At 34.6% G+C, this 24,111-nt stretch overlaps 2 protein-coding genes across 3 annotated transcripts; one reads left to right on the top strand and one right to left on the bottom strand.

Moving 5' to 3' along the window:
- The first annotated feature begins 738 nt into the window (after window positions 1–738).
- Window positions 739–16,639, top strand: tor1 (torsin family 1). Of its 2 annotated transcripts, XM_073824493.1 has the most exons (6): window positions 739–831; window positions 950–1,327; window positions 11,663–11,928; window positions 12,054–12,229; window positions 13,824–13,951; window positions 15,737–16,639. In XM_073824493.1, exons 2-6 carry the CDS (start codon window positions 1,129–1,131, stop codon window positions 15,979–15,981), a joined length of 1,014 nt encoding a protein of 337 aa, XP_073680594.1. In that variant the 5' UTR covers window positions 739–831; window positions 950–1,128; the 3' UTR covers window positions 15,982–16,639. The 2 variants fall into 2 exon arrangements, with proteins under 2 accessions (XP_073680594.1, XP_073680595.1); XM_073824494.1 differs by lacking the exons at window positions 739–831; window positions 950–1,327 and adding an exon at window positions 10,149–10,570.
- Window positions 16,640–17,850: 1,211 nt separating this feature from the next.
- nsa2 (NSA2 ribosome biogenesis homolog (S. cerevisiae)) lies at window positions 17,851–24,070 on the bottom strand. The gene is made up of 6 exons (XM_073824495.1): window positions 23,930–24,070; window positions 21,022–21,209; window positions 20,788–20,938; window positions 19,410–19,589; window positions 18,217–18,409; window positions 17,851–18,139 (listed from the first exon to the last, which is right to left on the bottom strand). The coding sequence occupies exons 1-6, from the start codon at window positions 23,930–23,932 to the stop codon at window positions 18,072–18,074; spliced, it is 783 nt and encodes a 260-aa protein (XP_073680596.1). The 5' UTR covers window positions 23,933–24,070; the 3' UTR covers window positions 17,851–18,071.
- Between the last annotated feature and the right edge of the window lie 41 nt (window positions 24,071–24,111).

Here is a 24,111-nt window from a genome sequence, read left to right as displayed (position 1 = left end):
TTAATCTGTTAACGGTCTAAACATATACATTTGGACTATATTTTTTAGATACATACGTTTATATGTATTTTATATGTATTTAAATTTGAAAGTAAAATAAATTACAATATTTATTTATGTTAAATCATAATCTGCGTGACCCTGCCGTTGATTTGCTTTGATGACGTTCCAGAGCATTCCAAATGAGCGATTATTGTCAGCGAAGTCCACTTCAACGGATATACCGTGCTAAGGGAGTAGGGCCTTAGTAGACCCTGTCGATCGGAACGCATTTGGTTTCTCTGGTTTCACCTCAAATGCTACTGAGTCATTTTGTCATCGCTCTGATTTTTCTAGCTGGCTCGCGCATCACCTTTGCAATGACACATTATGTTGAATGTACCATTCTGTTGGTGAATTTAACAAATAATTATGTCAATAACTAAGGGAAATTTTAGTTTGAAAGCCAACGTTTATTATCAAACACCGTTATGATGTAAGTAAAACATATATTTAAAATTTTTCTTTTTCATTTTCAAAATATGTCTCTGGCATTGTGCAGAGGGCCTGTCTAAATGAGGGGGCGGGCCGCATTAGGTGCTGGCCTTAGTTTGGGGACCCCTGGTGTAGATGATGTAGATGATGACAATTTTATTTAAGTAACATTTCTAACAACAAACAACACAGTTTGTGTTTATGAAAATTAGCTATTTGCATTTGAAGGTTAAAAATATTTATATTTGATTAACAAATAGAGAAATAACACTTCCGCATTAGAGAGACGTTATCAGAACGTGCTCTACTACTTTCAGGAGTGCTGCAGACCGGAGTGGATCTCATACAACAAAACAGGTTTGCAAGAGCCGCTTTGTCTTTATTTGTTGTGTTAGAACCCAAGTATAAATCTGTTAAAATTGATTATGTTTTAAAAATTTCAGAATAATGCTAATACTGTCTATTTGCTTTTTAGTCATTAAACCAGAGTAGCATTTCAATGCTATTGATCCGCATGACGTCACTGTGGTGGAACTTCTCGCAGCTCGTGTTTGATTCTGAACGGAAGCTTTTGATTCGGTTTACGGAAGTTGCGCGTCATTATTTACCAAACCGGATTAAAATCGTTTTCGCTGCTCGGTGTCAGACTGCAGAATGCGGTTGACATGTCGCCTGCTGTTCGCTGGCAGTGTTTTGTGGAGTTTGTCGATCACGGCGGCGATAGAGCCGATCAGCACCAGCATCGCTGTCGGTATGGCCGCGGCTCTCACCGGATTCCTGGCCCGTTATCAGAACGTGCTCTACTACTTTCAGGAGTGCTGCAGACCGGAGTGGATCTCACACAACAAAACAGGTTTGCAAGAGCCGCTTTGTCTTTATTTGTTGTGTTAGAACCCAAGTATAAATCTGTTTATGGTTTCAGTGCTGGGTCATATGGTATCCTTTAAATCCACATTTTCCTTCCGCAAGTCTTCGTCTTCATATTTATGATTTAAAAATGTTTATGTATACAATATAGTCACTGTGGCAGTTGACCCACTGACCAAATATATCAACATGCACTGCGCATGCGTCTTGCGTCGCACGCAAACGACGTAACTCTTCCCAAGTAGGAAGTGGCTAGAAGGGATAAATGTTTTTGTATTACTAATAAAATTAGAGAGGTATCATTCAAGATAGTTCATCGTATTTATCCTGTAAAACGGGTAATTGCAAAGTTTTGTAAGGATATTGACTTAAAGTGCGTTTTCTGTATAAAGGAAAATGATAGTATTGTCCATTTATTTTATGATTGTTTTTATACAAAATTGTTTTGGTGTGTTTTGTTTTTTTGTTAAACAAAGTACTAATGTTGAATTGCAACTCAACGAAAAGGATTTTTTTTTATGAGTATACTGCTGACTTATTGTGGTATATTGTGAATTTACTCATATATGGAAAGTTTTTCATTCATAAATGTAAATGGGCAGTGAAAAACAAAAACAAATTTTACTCATTTTAAAATAGAAATTGCTCACTACCGGTGTACTTTAAAAGAAACAAAAAATAGCAAAGCAAAAAACAAACAGTAAATTACTTGAAATCCTTAAATATATTGGTTTCTTAAATAATTCATAACTATTTGTACTTGATTATGGATATGTGATGTTACTGCTTTCCTTATTTAATTAAAATGTTCTTTTTATGTTATGTTTTATGTATTATGTAATTGCCCTTGTATGTTCTTTTTTTGTTTTGTTCTAAAAACTGCAATAATAAAAAAAATACATCGGGGATACATCTCCGACCGGAAACTAACAATGAAATTAATTTTTCTACCTATTAGATTGCTTTTTTTTACGTCTACACCTACCCCAACCCTAAACGTAGCCCTTACTATAATAAAAAAAATAAATAAAATAACATTAACAAATAACATTAGATTGATGTGCGCATACTTGGTAGCGAAATATGTCTCCCTTCTAGACTTTACCGTGTGAGTTGGATCTAGCGCGTTGTTTGTTTCTTCTTTTTTTGGCAAACTGATACTAATGCTGAACTTGAGTCAGAACAAATAACCACCTCTTGTATTTCGATTTCTTTGATCAACTGTACTGCTAGCAGAATAGCCATCATTTTGCCAGCACATACTGCCAACTGATCAGTAATTCTAGCCTTTTTCCTTGTGTACCTTTGGGATACTTACTGCTACTCCTACTCGTCCTTCACTTCTGGAAGCATCTGTGAATATAAGGATACTATGTCCATATTAATATTTATATGCTCTTTTGCTCTACCTCCATTACCTGCATGGGGCCGGTTGCACCAGCTGTGCGTAAGTTACAACTTAGCCTATAGTTGCGACGTAAATGGACACTAAGTTACAATTTACGCACGACTAAATATTTTTGCGTTGCACCATTAAACTTAGTTTCAACGTAACTCTACGTATAAACTAAATATTTACGGAAGGGTCTGGTCAGGGGTAACGGTTGGAATAAAATAGCAGACTGGGTGAGCTGCATCAATATGCTCTTTTTTTTTTAACCGACAACCTTCAATCATTTAGGGATATATGATGCTGCTGACATTTACACTCACTTACATATTAAGAGAGAGAACGATATGTGAATAAACGTACTTGTGTCTTTAACACCCCATCTACAGTGCGACTTTGTGCATTTCGTGTTGAGCATGTCAGATGAAATAATAAATAAATGGCATTTCTTTTTTTCTTTTTTTTATTGATCCTTATTTATTTCAGTTAGTCTCTGAATGTTATTTACAAATGTGACCCTGGGCAAAAAATAGCTTACATATGAACTAATATTATTGTTTCGTTTTTAATGGAAACTTGTTTTTACCGTTAGTATATGTGAGGCAAAAGAAGTTAAAATGTTGGAAAAATTACAATTCATAGCATTTAAACAAGTTCTGCTCGCATATTTTGAAGGATGATTTGATGTAAACCTCATATTATGCGACTACGCATTACTTTACGGAGAGCTTACGAACTACTAGCTAAGTCCTGCCTTACGAACAACTGGTGCAACCAAATAATGTATAGATTTAGTTACAAACTAGCTAGTAGTTACTAAGCCTCTAGTGTGGACTTTACGTTCCAATTTAAGTAAAAACTTACGAATGGCTGGTGCAACCCTACCCTGATCTCCATCTATTTCTCTCATCTCCATTCAAATTAAAACTACTTTTGGACATGGAATAATCCACAAAGGGATATGTGGTTGAATGACTCTTGATATGCAATTATATTCCTTCAAACCCATCTCGCTTATCATTCCTGTGCCTTTCGGACCAACACATCTCTATTACCTTTTTTGTTGGATGCACTGCATCCTGACTCTTAAGGTTCGACCAATACACTGCCATCAATGCTCCACAACAGTTTCTCAATGCCTGCACTTGAATTCTATCTAGTTTTACTAAATGAGATTTAGCAGCTAACCCATAACCCATAGATCTTATCATTGCTTTGTAGACTGTTTTTAGTGCCCCTCTGTCAGCTTTTCAACATTTAAATCTCTTTTACATTTGCTTACCATCTAGTCTATGTGCTCTTTCCATGATAATTTGGTGTCCAGCCACATTCCTAAGAATCTAACTACGGATACGTTTGCTAACTCTTTATTATATAATTTTAACTTCAGATCATTGTCTATTTTTTATTAGAAAACATAATTGTTTGCAACTTGAATCCCCACCTATATGACGATTTAACTACTTCATTCACAGCCTTCTGCATTTTCTCCATATCATACTATTTCCTTCCTCTAAACCACAAAGCCCCATCGTCTGCAAAGTTTTTTCCGATACTCCTATCTACGTTACTGAAAATATCATTTATCATTATTCTAAAAAGCACTGGGCTTTTCATGCTACCCTGGGGCTTGCCATTTTCTACTACACCTTGATGAAACAGATTGTCCTATTCTTACTCTTATTGTTATTTGCTTGAGAAAATCACTAATCCAGTTAAACATTCTACCACCTTTGAGATGGTGAAAATTTCCTCTGTTTTTCTAAGAAATGCAATAATCTATGTGTAATCATTCTCTCCATTACTTTACCCATATGAGATGAGAGGGCTATTGGTCTATAATTAGCTGATGCACTGAGATCCTTTCCTGGCTTTCTTATTGGAAATATCATTGCCTCTTTCCAACTTTGAGGCAATGTCCCCAGCTTCCGAACCTTGTTATAAAATGCTAAAATTTCTGTCAGTGCATCATCACTTAGCTGCTTAATCATAAGTTATATCATACTCAGTGCTCTTTTCAGTTCAATCATTCCAAATGGTACAATCAATAAATTATCACTAGCCTTTCTTTTTTCCATTAATTGAGGATGTTCTTTTAATATATCCTAAACTCTTCTGTCAAATTCTCGGTGCTATTTACCTTAATGAATGCTTTGCAAAACTGTTATCTACTGCTATATTATCACCTCTTTTTAATCATGCTCCACACTTGTTCTATTGATGTATTTCTCTCTATTGTACTGCAAAATTTTCTCCAATATTGCTTTTTTTTTTAGCACTTTTTTAACTTCTGCCTGTGCTCGCTTATTTTCAATAAGCCTTCCAATAAGCCTTCCTTTTCTTCCTAATAGCTTCATCACAGTCCTTGTTCCACCATGGCACCATCCAAATTTTCCTTCTTCCTATACTCTTGGGAATATTACTTTGTGTTGCACTTTTAATGATCTCTTTGATTTTCCCATTAATAGATTTTATATCATTCTCTATAATTGCATCAACTGATTGAAAACCATCCTCCACCATCTTAGCATACTCATTCCAATTTGCCTTCTCAAACTTCTTTCTACCAAGACATTCAAACTTACCCTTATCATAATTGGAAAACTGTCACTGCCAATAGTACGTTTTCTTAACACCTTCCGATTACTGATTCCTTCTAGGCTACTTGTTGTTAAAGTTAAATAAAGTACTGCTTCCTGACCTGATCTCATGTCTATCATTGTGCCACTCCTATCATTAAGGCATATAAAATTAATTTCATCCATTAATTCTTCAATCACCTGACCATTTCTATCAACCCTACCTTCTCCCTACAATGGGCATTAAAGTCCCCACATCAAATCACCCATTTTTACTTTGACCTTCTATTTTCTTCAATTCATAAATACCATCTGCTTACATGGGTTATAAAAATGTATTATTACAATACTCCTATCCCTCCATATCTCTACCACCACATACTCCATTTCAATTCCACTCTATATTGTACTCCAGATTTAATAAACGTAATACATTCAACACCACCACTTTCTTTTTCCCGCTCTAGATAAGGCTTCAGCCATGACTCCTTTTCATTCATCTCTTAAGTAACCCTTAAATTCCAATCCATTAGACACCAAGCTTCTAGCATTCCACTGTAGTATGATTAGCATCAAGACTAGTGCCCACCCCATGATTCTTGACTTGGCTGTTTATCTGAAGTTAGACCATCTCTAACCAGTTCCCATGTCAGCCCTTTAACCCTTATGCGGTCTTCGTTTTGGAATCACACTCATGGTCTTTGGGGTCTCTAGAGAAAGCAACAAAACTTAAATTTTGTAACAAAATAATATTTAAAAAAAATATATAATATTTTTTTTCCTGTTTATGAATGTTTTTGCTCCACATTTGTGCAGTTTTCGTAGTATTTATGCTATTTTTTAAATATATATAAATTATTAAATAAATATTTATTTTTAATAGTTTTATATGCAAAAACAGCTTTTTATGTAAAATTCACTTTACAAAATACCCACATTTTAAACTTTCATTCATGGGGATAACATGGATAATTTGATATGGTTTAGTGTAAGATTTTTGCCCATTTTTTCGAAAATGCAGTTTTAAAAGTAAAAAAATATAACTTTTACCACTAGATGGCTGCAGAGCACTACTATTAACTAATTGCTATTTGACCAACAATAAGATATTTTTTCCACAAGTTTTTTTCAGTTGAGTACATATCTACATATTATGAAATCACAATTATAACAATAAAAAATGCTTTTTGTCAAAGTTAAGCATTTTTTGTACTGAAACAATACCAGTTCTATTACATATTGAGTAGCAGTACACAACATGAACATAAGAATGCAACAACAACATCTTTTTTTCTTTTTTTTTTTGACAAATTATAAGAGAGCAGTTTTTATGGTCTCCAAATGTAGTCCTGTGTGTTTCATGATATGTAGATATGAACTCAACTGAAAAAAACTTGTGAAAAGATGTCTTTCAGGTGGTCAAATAGCAAAAAGCATATAGTGGAGCTCTGCAGCCACCTACTGGTAAAAGTATTTTTTTTACGTTTAAAACTGGATTTTCCAAAGGATGGGCAAAAATCTTACACTAAACCATGTGAAATGATCCATTTTATCCCCATGAATGAAATTTAGACATGTGGGTTTTTTATGAAAGGGAATTTTACAAAAAAAGCTGTTTTTGAATAAAAACCTATAAAAAATATTAATGTATTAATTTATATATATTAAAAAAATATCCTAAATCCTCCAAAAACTGCACACTTGAGGAGTAAAAACATTAATAAACAGGAAAATAACTTTTTTTTTTTTTTTTAACTATTTTATAACAAAAATTGCATTTTGTCTCCAGAGACCCCAAAGACCATGAACGTGAGTATTTTTTTCACACTAACATAAAATCAAGCTATCATTCCAATTTAATTTTTTATTTGTAGATCAAGATAGTGTTGACTGATTTACAAAGTCTCATACCATTTGGACAAAGGGAACATTTTTTTAAATTTTAGCGAACGCCATTCGGGGTCCAGAAATCCCCCGAAGACCGCATAAGGGTTAATATCCAGAAATCTTTCTGCTGCTCTCACTATACACTCTTAAAAATAAAGGTGCTTTAAAAGGTTCTTCACAGCAATGTATAGAAGAACCATTTTTTGGTTCCACAACGAACCATTCAGTCAAAAACCATCTTTTTCTTATCTTTTTTTATAATCTGAAGTACCTTCTTTCGCCATAAAGAACCTTTTGTGAAACATAAAGGCTGGTTTCACAGACAGGGCTTAGCCTAAGCCAGGCTTAGGACTAAGTTCAATTAGGACATTTAAGTACTTTTTATAAATGTATCTTATAAAAACATTACTGGTGTGCATCTTGAGACAAAACCCTAACCCTAACCTAGGCACTGATATATTTTAAGATCAGTCAGTGCAAGTATTTTTCAGTTGAAACAGCTCAGACTTATATTTTAGTCAAGAACTAGACTTAAGCCTTGTCTGGGAAACCGGGGGAAAGGTTTTTCAGATGGTAAAGGTCAGGTGCGTTGCGTGACCCTTTTTACTGGGGCACGTGCCCCAGTAAAAATCTGCTGTGCCCCAATAAAATCTTGAGTTTGAGTTATAATTTACAATAATTTAATTTAGTTTTAGGTCTAGCAACTCCCCTGGTAAAGGTTCTTTATGGAACCATTTAAACAAAAAAGGTTCTTCTGTAGCATCTTGAAGCACCTTTTATTTTAAGAGTGTACTTTGCCTCATCTCTGGACTGATCTCTCAGCTCATCCTTATTTTATTTCTCCTTCTTCTTTCTTAACTCATTTTGAATTTTTTTTTGCGTGTATTTGAGCGGTTAGGCGCGCACCTTGAGCTAAAAGATAACTTCACACATCCGTGTTTTTTTCCGTCTCGTATAAACAGAACAGCGCAAGTGTTCTTACGCGCTATTTAAAGGTCCCATATCGTCAAAATCAAAATTTCCTGGCTTTTTTCATGATAACTAAGGTCTAGGGGCTATCTAACTACCACATGAGTTTCAAAACAGTCAATCCACAGTAAACTGCACACAGCCTGCTTAAAGTAGCTGTTCATTTTCACGAGCAGCTGTGACTTCCGTAACGATGTGACGTCCGATCGACTCAAGTCACCGCCTTCAGTCACAAACCAACGTCCCACCCTCCTTTTGTCAAACCCCCAGACAACAACGCATCCATTCCATTGAGCAACAACAACAGGAAAACAAGTGGAGAAAACCCTGTTCAGTCGATAGATGTCAAGCTACGATCATTACACAGGCTTCAGAACAACGTTAATATAAGAGACCAGCGGCACGTCAACTTCAGCCTCTTTCACACAGCGATTCCGGTAAATACACGGATAATGTGTCCCACGATTTGTTCCGGAATTGTTTAATTTGGTTCATTCACAGTTGTTTTCCGGAATCTGTGCGTGCTTTACACACAAACCATAAAGACATGTGATGTTTGGATGTGAGATGTAATGCGACGCGTACGTTTCACTAAACTGAAACTAACCTGAACAAACTGTGCTTCAGCGCTGAGAGTGAGGAGCTGGCTCTGCCTGATGATCGCTGCTTCATTCCACTTTGCACGTAACGTTATTTTTCGTTGTGAAGAGTCGCTTGATAACGTGCATCATTACTACAACACTGCCTTTAGGTTCTGGCTTTGGTTCACACAGTTCCCGTAATTTTCCAGAATCAGCGCGCATTGTGAAAGGGGCTTTACTAAAGCAACAGTTATGTAGCCTACTGCATTCGGTGTTTGTAAAAGAAAAAACATTAATGATCATTCTAAAATATCCTGTTGAGTATCAGCTCTCTCTATTGCTCTGAGCTCGCTTACGCTTACAGCATACATGACCGTAGTTACCTGTGATTGGCCTGGTTGTGCGTCACTCAGAAAACAACAGGCCAATCAGAAGAGAGGCTCATGAATATTAATTAGATGGGCCAAAATCGACCTGTTTTTGACAGAGCTCCTAAAAAAGGAGCTGTAAAAATATATTGAGATGGATTTTGGCACTTATACCGCAAATATATATTCTTAAGGACATCAACAAATAAAATAAACCTCCAGAAATGTGTACGATATGGGACCTTTAAGACACAACATCAAAGAAATATTAATAAATCAAGCACGTCCCGTTTTATGAAAGTCACGTTACATGATTTTGCTGATTTGCATGCGAAATTAGGCTTTTATGGAGGAGCGAAAGCGCACCACTGGTTAGCGGGCGGAATGGGGCGCAATAATCGTTTCATCTCTATTACTGCATTTTCATGATCGTTTGAGGCCGAAATCGAAACTGAATTTCGATTAATTGCAGAGCCGTACATGCAATATGACCATATCTTTGACAATTATCACATCTTAATGGTCCTCGCACAAACATCCTTATCGGAAAACGGACGTATCCAATCATACTTGGCAAAACGCAACGTTACAGAAAGACTCTCCACCCAATTTCCTTCCTTTATTCCTTAGCAATTGCTTCGCCTCAATTACATTTCCTCCTTTTATATTTTCTGTTCCAGCTTCAATTCTAGTTTTATGCCGCGACCTTTTAATTTCTATTTCTTTCGCAATCCAAAACTATCACTTTGTAGCCTATTTCCGCGCTTCCTTTAAGTTTGGCGTCTCCGACCACACCACCGCGTCGTTTTCGCTGCTCGGTGACCGATCATCGGCAGCATCCTCGATATGGCCGCGACTCTCAACGGATTGCTGTCCCTTTATCAGACCGTGGTGCACTACTACTTTCAGTAGTGTTGCAGGCCACAGTGGATCTCATTCAACAAAACAGGTTTGCAAGTATAAATCTGTTTATGGTTTCAATACTGGGTCATATTGTATCCTATAAATCCACATTTTCCTTCCGCCAGTTTTCTCCATATATGATTTAAAAATATTACAGCCCTGATGTATACAATATAGTCACTGACCGAATATGTCAACATGCACTATTGAACCGAACGCTGCGCGCTTGCGTCATGCGTCGCACGCAAACGACGTCAATCTTCCCAAGTAGGAAGTAGCGGGGCTGTGAGTTGGATCCTGCGTGTTGTTTTTTTCCCTTTCGGTTTTCAATTAAAACTATCGATGAATTATTTAGTAAAATGAAAGCTCGGCCGATTCGCACATGGACAACCGTATTGCACTGCCTCCTGATCTCAGGGCTGATCGTGGAGGCCATAGAGCCCGTGTCCACCTCCGTGGTGCTGGGAACAGGAGCTGCAGTGCTGGGAAGGAAACTCTATCGCTATTTATATGAAACGTGTGATGGGAACTGGGTCAACTTTAATGCAACAGGTGAACATTTGATCAGTTTGTGTGTTATAGTTGTGCTTTTGTGCGTTGTGTTTGGCAAAAGCACCCAGAATCCACCTTTTGAGCACTTTTGCTTATTTCTCTCTCTCGTTCCTTATTATTCGCTTTATTTTTAGAATGGCTTTTTAATAATTAGTAAGTGTTCGTAATCATTATTAAAAAAGTAATTATTTGTTGTTGTATTATATTTAAAATATTGCTGTCGAATTGTTTATTTTCAAATTCTCATTGAAAACCAAGAAATGTGTTTCAGTATCTGAATGATTTGTTCATTCAGAATCAATTTGATTTGATCAGATTGTCAACACGTATCAAACAATACAGCTCTATGTGAGAATTTAGTTTGATGCTTTGAATTCGTTTTTGCGTTTGTTTTCATTGTAGTTAAATTAAATTTTTTTTGAAATTTTAAATGTATATATTTTTATTAATTTTATTATATTTAATTATTTTATCATTTAATCATTTTACTATTAATTGTAATAATTTAATGTTTTATTTTTAAAAAATAAATTTGTTTATTAATTCTAATTTTATCTGTAGTCTAAATATTGATTTTAAAAAGTGGTATAATTTTTTTATTATTAAACTGATCATTAATTCTTTCTTTTTTGTGCAAAATGTTTATTATATTAAAATGTATTGATATATTTTTATTTGACTTTAGTCTAGACTACCTACTTTTTTAAGTTAAGATAATGTTTGTAACCCTTTTAGTTTTCCTTTTATTTAACTATAATAACCTTTTGTAAACAATTAAAATGTTTTGTTGTCCAATGCATGATTTATTAATTTTAAGTAGAGCTGCAAAATGATTAGTCGTTTGGCATATGTGTGTGTGTGTGTGTAAACACGTGTATATAATTTATCTAAGATTTTTTCCTAAATATATACATGTATGTGTGTATTTAAAAATGCATAATAAATATACACAGTACACTATCATATAGTATGCAAACATAAACTTTTATTTTGATTCGATTGATCAAAACTAATCGTTTTGCAGCTCTAATTGTAAATGCAGGTGTATGTATAAACCATATGGCTGCTGTAAATCTCTCTTCTCATTCACAGGACTAAAGTATGACCTCAACACAAAGCTGTTCGGGCAGCATGTCGCTGCTCAGGTCATCCTAAAAGCCGTCACTGGCTTCATGAACAACGAAAACCCAAAGAAACCACTGGTTCTGTCCCTCCACGGCTGGACCGGGACCGGGAAGAACTTTGTGAGCCAGATTATAGCAGAAAACATTTACCAGAAAGGAATGACGAGCAGCTTTGTTCATCTGTTTACAGCGACAGCACACTTTCCTCACGAGGCTCACATTGACACCTACAAGGTAATGCAAATGCGTGGAAATGACATTATATACTTCATTGCACCAACACAAAGTGTTCAGTATGGTGATTAAATCAAAAGTTTTATAGTAAAGACTGTACATAATGTATGGTTGCATGTGTTTAGACACATTTACAGGAGTGGATACGAGGGAATGTTTCCATCTGCCCGCGTTCAATGTTCATCTTTGATGAAATGGATAAAATGCATCCCGGGCTGATCGACAGTATTAAACCTTACCTGGACTTCTATGAAAACCTGGACGGAGTGTCGTACAGACAGGCCATCTTCATCTTCCTCAGGTCAGTGTCATTGTATTTCTGTAAATCTGCAATTAAAGGCATATTTCACCCAAAAAATTACTTAATGTCGTTCCAAACCTGTTCATCTTTGGAACACAGATTAAAACATTTTTGATGAAATCCGAGAGCTTTCTTACCCTGCTCAGACAGCAACACAACTGAAACATTCAAAGTCCAGAACAGTAGCAAGGATATAATTAGAGTGGTCATCGGATGCCCATTTTCCACAAGTTCATATGATTCTTTAGGGTCTTAATGAAAAGTCTCTAATATACTTTGGTTAAAAATTCTCAATAGTAGTGTAAAAATCAGCTCTGCAAAATTTCAGCTCATTTTAAGACATGGCCCCTTTAAATTCCAGCAAGCTCTACTCGCCCCGCCCCTCTCTGGAATTCGCGTTTATCTGTGAAACTTGCCCAACAAGCCCATTATTAAGAAAGGCCATTTGCAAAGATGCATAAAAAACCCTTATAACTCACTTCTGCTGTGGGTGAAGCTGCATCACGAATGATTCACACGAACATAGACGCATATGTAGATCGGGATCAGCGCTTTCCTTTTAAAAACGAAAGTAACGTTAAACCTCTGCGTCTTCAGCGGCTCAGATGTCGGGAGTAAATGACTACTGAAATAGTCCATGTGACATCAGTGGTTCAACTGAAATGACAAAAGAGATTACAGAGGGTTAAATGACTTTAGAAAGAGGGCAGCATTGATAGCATGTCTATTTCAAGGTCCTGTTTCATTCATTTCCAGTGTGGCTCCAAGAGTAAATTGTACCCATTTTAGTGACCAAAAACTCAATTTGGGTCACCTAGCTTGCAGCTGATACATTTTTATTTTAAAGAGTAGTGTGTGAAGAACAAATAATTTTTAAAAGTGTATCTTGTTTTCCTCTATCAAAACAATAACATACCTGTTTATAAGCCAAAAAATGTATTTTTCCAAAGTTTGCATGCCTGTAAAAGAAGTATTAAAATATCTTAAAATCCTTTTAGATTCTGGATCCTTTTAGAAACTATTATTTTTATGTCTCTGGTTCAATACCAGAGATGCGGGGATCACAAAGCAGCTCCATGTCCAAAATGTTACATTTTATCCATTTTGAGTGGTCGAAAATCAAATTTAGGTGTGCATTCAACCTATACTTACTGTGTTTAAAGAGAAATACATGAAGAACAAATAATGTTGAAACTGTAAATGTATTTTGCATGTCTGTAACTCAAGAAATATTAAAGATATTTCAATATTTTTTTTAGGTTCCTAGGAAACTTTTCCTTTGGAATCTTCATTTTTAAATGTAGACCGTGTAAATATGCTTTCCATTGGGGTGAACGAAGTCTGGTTTCAAGCTGTGTCACGCGAACCGTTGTGAACAGTAATGATGCTCTAAAATTTAGCTTTGTATCACAGTAACAAATTACATTTTAAAATACATTCACATAGAAAACAATTATTTAAATTGAAATAATATTTCCAGTATTACAGTTTTTTTTTCTGTATTTTTGATCAAATAAATGCAGCTCTTTAAAGGTGCAATAGAATATGTAGTCTTCAAACAGCCTCTGAAACGTACTTGTTTTTGTTTTTATAGCAACGCCGGGGGTGAGAAGATCGTTGAGGTGGCTCTGAATTTCTGGAAGGAGGGTAGAGAACGAGAGGAGATTCAGCTGAAGGACCTAGAGACGGCGCTGTCACTGTCTGTCTTCAACAATAAAAACAGTATGTCACGTTTCTCTTTCACATTTGCTAAAATGTGGAGCAGAAAATGCTCACAAGTGGATTATGCATTATTTTATGCATTAAAGGATTAGTTCACTTCCAGAACAAAAATTTAAAGATCATTTACTCACCCCCTTGTCAGCCAAGATGTTCATTTCATTGTTCAGTCGTACAGAAATTGTTTTTTGAGGAAAACATTTCAGGAATTTTCTCCATATAGTGGACTTTAATGGTGCCCGTGAGTTTGAACTTCCAAAATGGAGTTTAAATGTAGCTTCAAAGGGCTCAAGGAACAAGGGTCTTATCTACCAAAACGATGTTATTTTCTAAAAAAAAAAAAAAAAAGACAATTTATATACCTTTTTTAACCTTAAAGGAACACTCCACTTTTTTTGGAAATAGGCTCATTCTCCAACTCCCCCTGAGTTAATAGGTTGATTTTTTTACCATTTTGAAATCCATTCAGCCGTTCTCCTGTTCTGGCGATATCACTTTTAGCATAGCTTAGCATAGATCATTGAATCCTATTAGACCAATAGCATCACGTTCAAAAATGACCAACGAGTTTCCATATTTGTCCTATTTAAAACTTGACTCTTCTGTAGTTATATCGTGTACTAAGACCGGTGGAAATGCAAAGCTGTGGTTTTCTTGGCCGATAAGATTAGGAACTACACTCTCATTCCGGCGTAATAGTCAAGGAAGTTTGCTGCCGTAATAAGGCCGAAGCAGGCGGAGTATTATCAGAAATGAGTTCCCAGCTAGTTTAGCATTAGCACATGTGCTGCATGGTATTACTGCTCCTGCTTCAGCCTTATTACAGCAGCAAACTTCCTTGACTATTACGCCGGAATGGAAGTGTAGTTCCTAATCTTATCAGCCTAGAAACTCGCAGCTTTGCATTTCCACCGGTCTTAGTACACGATATAACTACAGAAGAGTCAAGAGTCATTTTTGAACGCAATGCTACTGGTCTAATAGGATTCAATGATCTATGCTAAGCGATGCTAAAAGTGATATCGCCAGAACAGGAGAACGGCTGAATGGATTTCAAAACGGTAAAACTCAACTTATTAACTCGGGGGGAGTTGGAGAATGAGCCTATTTCCAAAAAAAGTGGAGTGTTCCTTTAAATGCTCGTCTATCTCTGCTATGCGCATGCATACTATGTGTACTCCGGTTCAAAACAGTTAGGGAATGTCAAAAAACTCCCATCTCATTTTCTCCTCCAACTTCAAAATCACCCTACATCGCTGTTTTACCGTTTTTTTTGTAGGGCGTTTGACCTTTGCAAGTTCTATTTGTAAACACTGGTACTTCTGCAAGGATGTATGACGATTTTGAAGTTGGAGGAGAAAATGAGATGGGAATTTTTTGACATACCCTAACTGTCTTGAACCTCATCCACAAGACGAGCATTTGACGTTAAAATGTGTATAAAGTGTCAATTTATTTTGGAAAATGATGATCGTTTCACTAGATAAGACCCTTCTTCCTTGGCTGGGATCGTTTAGAGCCCTTTATATCTGCATTTGAACTGCATTTTGGAAGTTCAAACTCATGAGCACCATTGAAGTCCACTATATGGAGAACATTCCTGAAATGTTTTCTTCAAGTAACATAATTTCTTTGCGACTAAAAAAAGAAAGACATGAACATCTTGGATGTCAAGGGGGTGAGTACATTATCTGTAAATTTTAGTTCTGGAAGTGAATGAATACTTTAAGCTTTGCAGTGTAATAAAGATCTCAAAACATTTGCATTGTCGTTCTTCTCTTTCCGCAGGTGGTTTCTGGCACACGAGTTTAATCGATAAGAACCTGGTGGATTTCTTCGTGCCGTTCCTACCTCTGGAGTACAAGCACGTCATTCAGTGCGGTTTGGCTGAGATGGTCTCCAAGGGTCGTGCCCCAGATAAAGAAGTGGTTGAAACGATGGCCCGCGACTTGAACTACTTTCCTAAAGAGGAGCGCATCTTCTCCATGCAGGGCTGCAAGATCATTCCTGCCAGACTGGACTTCTATATTTGATCGAGAGGGGAAAAAACAAAGACTCAAAACAGCAAACTGGTTATCCTCTGTGTGCTTTTTTCACAGAACTTCTTCTGCAATAGAAGGAATTGCAGAATTGCTCCTCAGACTCACATGGTCTCTGAAGCAGGAGATGTTTTTACTCGATCACAGGTGTTTTATGCACTAACAGACTGTTTTATTAATGTCTGATCGGCTGCTGAAGTCCTTGCTCTCAAGGGCGTTTCTGTGCAAGACGATGAAGTTGAAGAGGAAGCTTTTATTAAAAGACTTTGCACATCGTGGAGCTTGTGAAAACACTGGCTGTCAGTAATTTTATAATGATCTGTATTAATTATCATGAGGAGAAGAGCATTAATTTGTTTTTATCTTGAAAGATCACAGACATGTTTATTTCTGACTTTTTTTAAATGTCCTCATTTGACCAGTGAAAGATCTTTTTTTTTTTTCTAATGTGTCACTGTCAAGATTCATTTTGTGTTGTCAGTATGTGCCACTGGTTCAGATTTTTTGTTAAGCAAATCAAAGTGCCTGTTTATCTTACCAGAAAGAAACTTTTGAAGCAGTCCTGAAATTTTTCGTTTTGAGAAAATGGCAAAATACTTGAAGGATTCAATCTGCGTATTGATTTTGATAAAACTTTATGATGTAAACAGACTCAGTCTTGAGAATTTTATTCTTGTACACTTTGACAAATTAATTTCTATTACTTTTTCATTCCAGAGGTCCATGATAATTCGATAATCATTAGACATCCTAGAAATAGTATAAAAATGCCTATATTTTAAAATGTGTGATCAGTAAGATTTTAAATATTTTAAATAAGTGTCCTATGCTTATCAAAGTTTGATTTATTAATTTTAAAAAATAGAGAAAAAAGGTTATAATATGAAATATTATTGTAATTTTAAAAAACTGCTTTCTATTTTAATATACTTTCAAATATAACTTATTTCTGGGATGTAAAGCTGAATTTTTCAGCATCATTACTCCAGTCCTGCTTAATATTTTTTTGGAACCTGTGATACTTTTTCAGGATTCTTTGATGAATCAAAGGTTAAAAAGAACATAATTTGTTCAAAATAGAAATCTTTCTGGCACTATAAGTCTTTAATATCACTTTTTACCAAATTAACACTTCCTTGTTTTATTCATCAAATAATTTGTATCACAGGCTTCCAAAAAAACGTCACAGGCTTCTGAAGGATCATGTGTCACTAAATACTGGAGTAATGATGCTGAAAATTCAGACTTGCATCACCGGAATAAATTCTATTTTAAAGTATAATAAAATAGAGCAATAATATTTTACAATATTACTGTTTTTTTTTCCCATATTTTTGTAACAAATAAACAGCCTTGATGAGCAGAAAAGTCTCCTTTAAAAAGCATTAAAAATCTAACTAATCCCAAACAAATCAAGTTTACCAAAAACAAATGAGCACAATAATTATTCCCATAATTATTTTGATTTAGTCAAAGACAGAATATATTGTTTAAAAATAAATAAAACCCAGATTTTACTGAAAAGTTTCATATTCACTACCAGATTTTTTGTTTTAAATCAGCCTGCAATTATTTGATCCAAAGTACAGCAAAAAAAAGTAAGATTGAAATATTTTTACTATTTAAAATAAAACAGTCTATTTTAATATATTTTATAAGATTCAGTAGTAAGCAATGTAACATTGCACATTTGAGGCCTATTTTAAATGTCACTTAAAATAATGACTCACTTCAAGTAAATGATTACCTTTTTATGGCATCTGAATAATCTAAATGGCAGGTGTGAATTGTCCCAGGATACTGTGCAAATACAGCTATTTCAGCTGCTCTCCTAACACAGAACCATTTGTGAAAAACAACAAATGCAAAGAGAAACTCTTTATTTGAATATAAACAGCACTTTATTTCTGATCCACATGTTCTTGTGAGCCTTGGGTCCAGATGTGACGACTAAACTCGACTCGGCGGTCTTCATATCTTCTTATGATTGCTAAGATGATTCCGATGACAATAGTATTCCACACAAGCGCCGTTCCCGGCTGCACTCAGAGGCACAGTTCTGAATCAAACGTTTCAGCTTTCCATTATACAAGCAACACGGCATTGATGCAACCATCGTTTTCTGGGTTATTCGTCACCTGGGCATATTTACCTGAAACACAAGATCGTATCTTAGTTTTTCATCCTGTACCGCATTGGCAAAAAGTGAAGAGCCAATCAGACACTCACCCCAGATGACCTTTCCACCCTGTGTGACCAATCCGAGCTCACTGACGTTGACCTCGATGACTGTTCCCTTGGTGATGACCCCTAGAGTAGTGTAAAGGGATGAAGATGGGTTCTTCTTCACACCCAGGATGGGCAAACAGAACGTGGCCTTCAGTTCGGGATGAGTGACGTGTGCCTTTTTAAACCTCAGACCCTGTAGATATTAAAAATTAAAACTCAAAAAAATATTTATACAGTTGAAGTCAAAGAATTTTTCTTTTTTAAACAAGAGGGATCATAAAAAATGCATGTTATTTTTTATTTAACACTGACCTGAGTAAGATTTGTCACATAGATGTTTACATATATTCCACAAGAGAAAATAATAGTTGAATTTATCAAAATGACCCTGTTCAAAATTGTACACCCCCTTGATTTTCTTAATACTGTGTTGTTACCTGAATGATCCACAGCTGTGTTTTTATTTAGTGATTGTTGTTCATAAATCCCTTGTTTGTCCTGAACAGTTAGACTGCTTTCTGTTCTTCAGAAAAATCCTTCAGGTTCCATTAATTCTTTGTTTTTTTCAGCATTGTTGTGTATTTGAACCCTTTCCAACAATGACTGGATGATTTTGAGATCCATCTTTTCTCACTGAGGACAACTGAGGGAATCATATGAAACTATTACAGAAGGTTCAAACACTCACTGATGCTTCAGAAGGAAAAACCATGCATTAAGATCCAGGAGTGAAAACTTTTTGAATTTGAAGAATCAGGGTAAATTTAACTAAATTTGTCTTCTGCGAAACATGAAGATGACCTGAAGGATTTTTCTGAAGAACAGCAGGCAGTTTAACTGTTCAGGACAAACAAGGGACTCATGAACAACTATCACTAAATAAAAAAACACAGCTGTGGATCATTCTGTATGTAGACTTCTGAAGAGGGTCATTTTTATAAATTCAACTATTACTTTCTCTTATGGACTGTATGTAAACATCTTTTATGTGAAATATCTTATTCAGGTCAGTACTAAATAAAAAAATAACATGTATTATGTATGATCCCACTTATGTATTTTGATAAAAAATTAACATTTTGCAGATTCTGCAAGATGTATGTAAACTTTTGACTTCCACGGTACCCAAAAATAATTATAATTAAATAATAATGTAAACCTTTCGTGATAAGTTCACACGTGCAATATTTTACCATAGGTCTGATGAAGCGCTCGTATTTGGGCGGTTTGCGTGTGAATCCTTCTCCTACGAAGCAGACTTTGGTCACCATCCTCTTCCAGGCCTTTTTCTGTCTCTTTCCTGTGCGGATGACCTTCAGAACCTCAGTTTCACCCTGGGCTCGGACCTTTGGTAAAGGAACCTCCCACTTTCCCTAAAGGGACACATAAACAAACCTCATACTTAGCATGGACAAAAAAGGCTACATGTCATTGGCATTTGCAAACAGTCTTTGCAAAACTTCTGTAATGTGTCACACTACCAAATGTGCATAATTGGAGAGAAATATACAAAAAAGGAAGGCTGTGGCTTGGTTTAATCCATTGATAACTGTCTGGATTGGTCAAATTTTTATGTTTGAACATTAAAATATAAATGTTTTTTACTGAAAAGTTTCATATACACTACCAGAGTTGTAATGTTTTTTTAAAGAAGTCTCTTCTGCTCACCAAGCCTGCATTTATTTGATCCAAAGTACATAAAAGACAGTAAGATTTTGAAATGTTTTTACCATATAAAATAAAAAAACTTCATGTATTTTAAAGTATAATCTATTCCTGTGATTTCAAAGCAGAATTTTTTGCATCATTACTCCAGTCACATGATCCTTTCTAAATCATTCTAATATTCTGATTTGCTGCTCAAAAAATATTATGTTAAAAACTGCTGAAATGAATAGAAAGTTCAAAGGAACAGCATTTATCTGAAATAGAAATCTTTTGTAACATTCTAAATGTCTTTATCATCACTTTGATAAATTTGGAATTATCTTTTTTTTAAGCATCAAATCAGAATATTAGAATGATTTCTGAAGGATAATGTGCCACTGAAGACTGAAGTAATGGTGCTGAAAATTCAGCTTTGAAATCACAAGAATAAATTACATTGTACAGTACATTCAAATAGAAAACTGTTATTTTAAATAATAAAAATATTTGGAAATGTTCCTGTTTTGGATGTACTTTGGATCAAATAAATGCAGGATTGGTGAGCAGAAGAGACTTCTTAAAAAAACATAAAAAAAATACTTTTGACTGGTAGTGTATTCGCACCAAATGAGAAGTTTTTTGCTCGGCTACATTTTAAACTTCTGATAAGGATTGGAAAATTAAGATTTGTTAATGTTAATACAATAAGTCTCTTCTGCTCACCAAGGCTGCATTTTTTTTATTAAAGATACAGTAAATATTGTACTATTGTGAAATATTATTACAATTTTAATGGAATGGTTTTCTATGTAATTATATTGTAAAATGTAATTTATTCCTGTGATCAAAGATGCATTTTCAGCATCATCACTCGAGTCTTCAGAAATCATTCTAATTCCATAATTACCCTGATTGGACACTTACAGCTTTCTCTTTCCTCTTCTGCTTGATCATATTGGACAGCACTTTGGCGCGTGATTGTCCCTCTCTGTCCAGCAGGTAAGCTGGCACGGCTCCTTCTGGTGTCTTGTCATCATCCTTCTGTTTGCTCTTCCTCTGCTCGTGCATCTTAATGCTGAACACAAATGAACACAATAGTTTAGCAAACCTCCTTGATCATTTTTGCCTATATTTCGACCAAAGTAAAGCAAAGCTCACGTCTTCTTCATCTGGATCTTCTCAGAGTGTCTCTGTTTGTGGTAGAGTTTGGCTTTGAGGCCGATCATCTTTCTGGCTTTGTGCGATCGCTCGTGCACCTCACGGCTCTCCTTCTTCCTCTTCCTCTCGTGGTGGTCCAGACGGTAGCCATGCCGCTTGCGGTGTAACTCGATGTGCTCGTTCTGCGGCTGTGGACGGACACAAGATCATTTGAAAATTAGTTCAACCGCAACTGGAAACACAATACTGATATTCTCAATTGAAACTCAATTGTGACCATTAATGGTTTTCCCAAATATGAAACTGTCCCACTATGATCAGAACTGAAACATCCGAGTCCACCTTCTTATAGCTACATTGAATACAGAGGTAGTCATGGGAAATATGACTATAGGCAACACGTGATATGCATCACAAATCAAAGTGCAAACAAATAGGTGTAAAGATAACATGCAAATGTGACTCACTGGGGCTTGTTATAACAACATCAGATGAAAAACAAATATTATAAACGCTGGCTTCACAGTAATGGCTCAAAGTTCTGGCATAATTTAACTAAGATGTGGTGTAGTATGTAATAAATATACCATACCACTCACTGTATTGTATACTTACAGGCTGTGGAAGGGGTGTTACATTTTATTTTTTGTTTTGTATCTGTAAGTTTTTTGTGCATATCAGAAAATTAATTTTTGCAAGGTTATTCGATAACTAAATAAAAAACTTATTTGACAAAAAAAAACTATATATATATACCATACCACTCACAAGTTTGGGATCAGTAAGTCTTATAAAGTTTTTTAAAGTCTCTTATGCTCATTAAGGCTGCATTTATTTGATCAAAAATACAGAAAACTGTAATATTGCAAAATATTATTACAATATAATTTTTTATTATTTTAATGTACTTTAAAATATAAATTATTCAGCAAAGCTGAATTTTCATCCACTGTTACTCCAGTCTTCAGAAATCATTTTAATATGCTGATTTATTATTACAATTATCAATGTTGGAAGCAGTTTTGCTGCTTAATATTTTTGTGGAACCTGTCTTTCTTTTTTCAGGATTCTTTGATGAATAACAAGTTAAAAAGAACAGCGTTTAAAATGTAAATCTTTTTTAACAATGTAAATGTAAATACTGTTCTTTTTAACCTTTCATTGATCAAAGAATCCCTAAAAACATATAAAAAATATTTTAAGCAGCACAATTGTTTCCAGCCCTGATAATAAATCAGCATATTAGAATGATTTCTGAAAGATCATGTGACACTGAATACTGGAGTAATGATCCTGAAAATTCAACAGATAATATAAATGAAATTTTAATGTATATTAATATAGAAAAACATAGTTTTACATCGTGAGAATATCTGACAATATTACATTTTTTTCAGCATTTTTAATCAAATCACCACAGCCTTGATGAGCATAAGAAATTTCTTTAAAAAAAACATTAAAAATCTTACTGGTCCCAACCTTTTGAGCAGTAGTGTATTATCAAATATAGCTTTAGTTACTCTAGTTTTATAAAATTAAAAAACAAAATGAAAATTTCACTCAAAATAAAAAGAATGTTAACTGAAATAAAATATACAAAACATTTTTTTTAAATATTTTATTTCATCTAGCTGTCAAGGCAACATTTCTCATTTTTATTTAGTTTATCCTGATCTAGCTAAAATTAAAATCCTAACAAAAATTTAAATAAAAACTACATAGACATCGTTTTTAATAGGCATAAACTGTTAACAAAAGGTTAAAAGCATACAACAAGGTTACTACAACTTTAACTAAAATTAAACTGGAAAATACAAAATATCTCTACACATTATATAGATGTATTATTATTATTTTATTGTACATTATAATTAAGATACATTTTAAATCGCCTTTATAACTATATCGCCATGATTATACTGAAGAAAAAATATTATAGATTAGAATATATACTACCAGTCAAACATTTGAACAATAAGATTTGTAATGCTTTTGTAAAAAAAAAGTCTCTTCTGCTCACCAAGCCTGTATTTATTTAATCCAAAGTATAGCAAAAGCAATAATATTGTGAAATATTTAAAATAACAGCTTTCTATTTTAATATATTTTAAAATGTAATTTATTCCTGATTTTAAATCTGAATTTGTCACATGATCCTTCAGAAACCATTCTAATAATCTGATTTGCTTCTCAAAAAACATAGAGTAGATTTTTAGAAAGTTCAGAGGAACAGCATTTATGTAAAATAGAACACTTTTGTAACATTATAAATGTCTTTATCAACACTTTGATCAATTTTAAAGCATCCTTGCTAAATTAATGTCTATAATTCCTCCAAGCTTTTGAATGGTATAGTGTATAATGTCACAAAAGCTTTTTTTTCAGATAAATGCTGATCTTTCTGTTTATCAAATCATTCTGAAAAAAAAGTACTCTACTGTTCTAAATATAGAGAATAATAATAATAAAAATGTTTCTTGCACAGCAAATCAGAATATTAGAATGATTTCTGAAAAAACATGTGACACTAAAGACTGAAGTAATGATGCTTAAAAATTAGCTTTGATCACAGAAATAAATTACCTTTTTTAAACATATTCAAATGAAAAACAGTTATTTTAAATAGTAATAGTGTTTTTGCTGTATTTTGGATCAAATAAATGTAGACTTGGTAAGCAGAAGAGAAATCTTAAAAAATCAGTTTAGTTTATTTACATATAGAGAAAATGTTAAATGTTTACAGCTTTTTCATAACAAACACAATGGATGTAGTTACGTATAAAATATATGTTAAAATCTTAAACCCATTATTATTTGAGCGACACATAAACAGACACACAGCCACATGTCAGCCAGACCCAGACTAAACAACGACTTTCACACGACACTAGCAGTTTTTTCTTCTTACCATGATGTGATGTGTGGTGTTGAGGTATTTATAGAACTGTCAAGTGTTGTTTAATCCGCTGTTTGATGTTTAGCTCTGATATTTTAATGGTTTTATTCGAGGCTCGAGTTCGCGATGTTTTTCACTCAGAGCCTGTTCTGTAGAGGAAGCGCGTCTGTTAAATCCGTCCGTCACAACACTCT

The sequence above is a fragment of the Garra rufa genome, chromosome 19 (assembly GCF_049309525.1).
Source record: "Garra rufa chromosome 19, GarRuf1.0, whole genome shotgun sequence".
NCBI classification, from domain to species: Eukaryota; Metazoa; Chordata; class Actinopteri; order Cypriniformes; family Cyprinidae; genus Garra; species Garra rufa.
The sequence above is the reverse complement of the archived record's forward strand: the minus strand, read 5'-3'. Positions and strand labels throughout refer to the sequence as shown.

Coding starts and splice junctions, on each gene's coding strand:
- tor1 (XM_073824493.1), top strand. CDS start 1,129: ATGCGGTTGACATGTCGCCTGCTGTTCGCTGGCAGTGTTTTGTGGAGT. Junction 1,328..11,662: donor GATCTCACACAACAAAACAG/GTTTGCAAGAGC, acceptor TCTCATTCACAG/GACTAAAGTATGACCTCAAC. Junction 11,929..12,053: donor CTCACATTGACACCTACAAG/GTAATGCAAATG, acceptor GCATGTGTTTAG/ACACATTTACAGGAGTGGAT.
- nsa2 (XM_073824495.1), bottom strand. Junction 20,939..21,021: donor AAGATCCAGATGAAGAAGAC/GTGAGCTTTGCT, acceptor ATTTGTGTTCAG/CATTAAGATGCACGAGCAGA. Junction 18,410..19,409: donor AGCGCTTCATCAGACCTATG/GTAAAATATTGC, acceptor TAATATCTACAG/GGTCTGAGGTTTAAAAAGGC.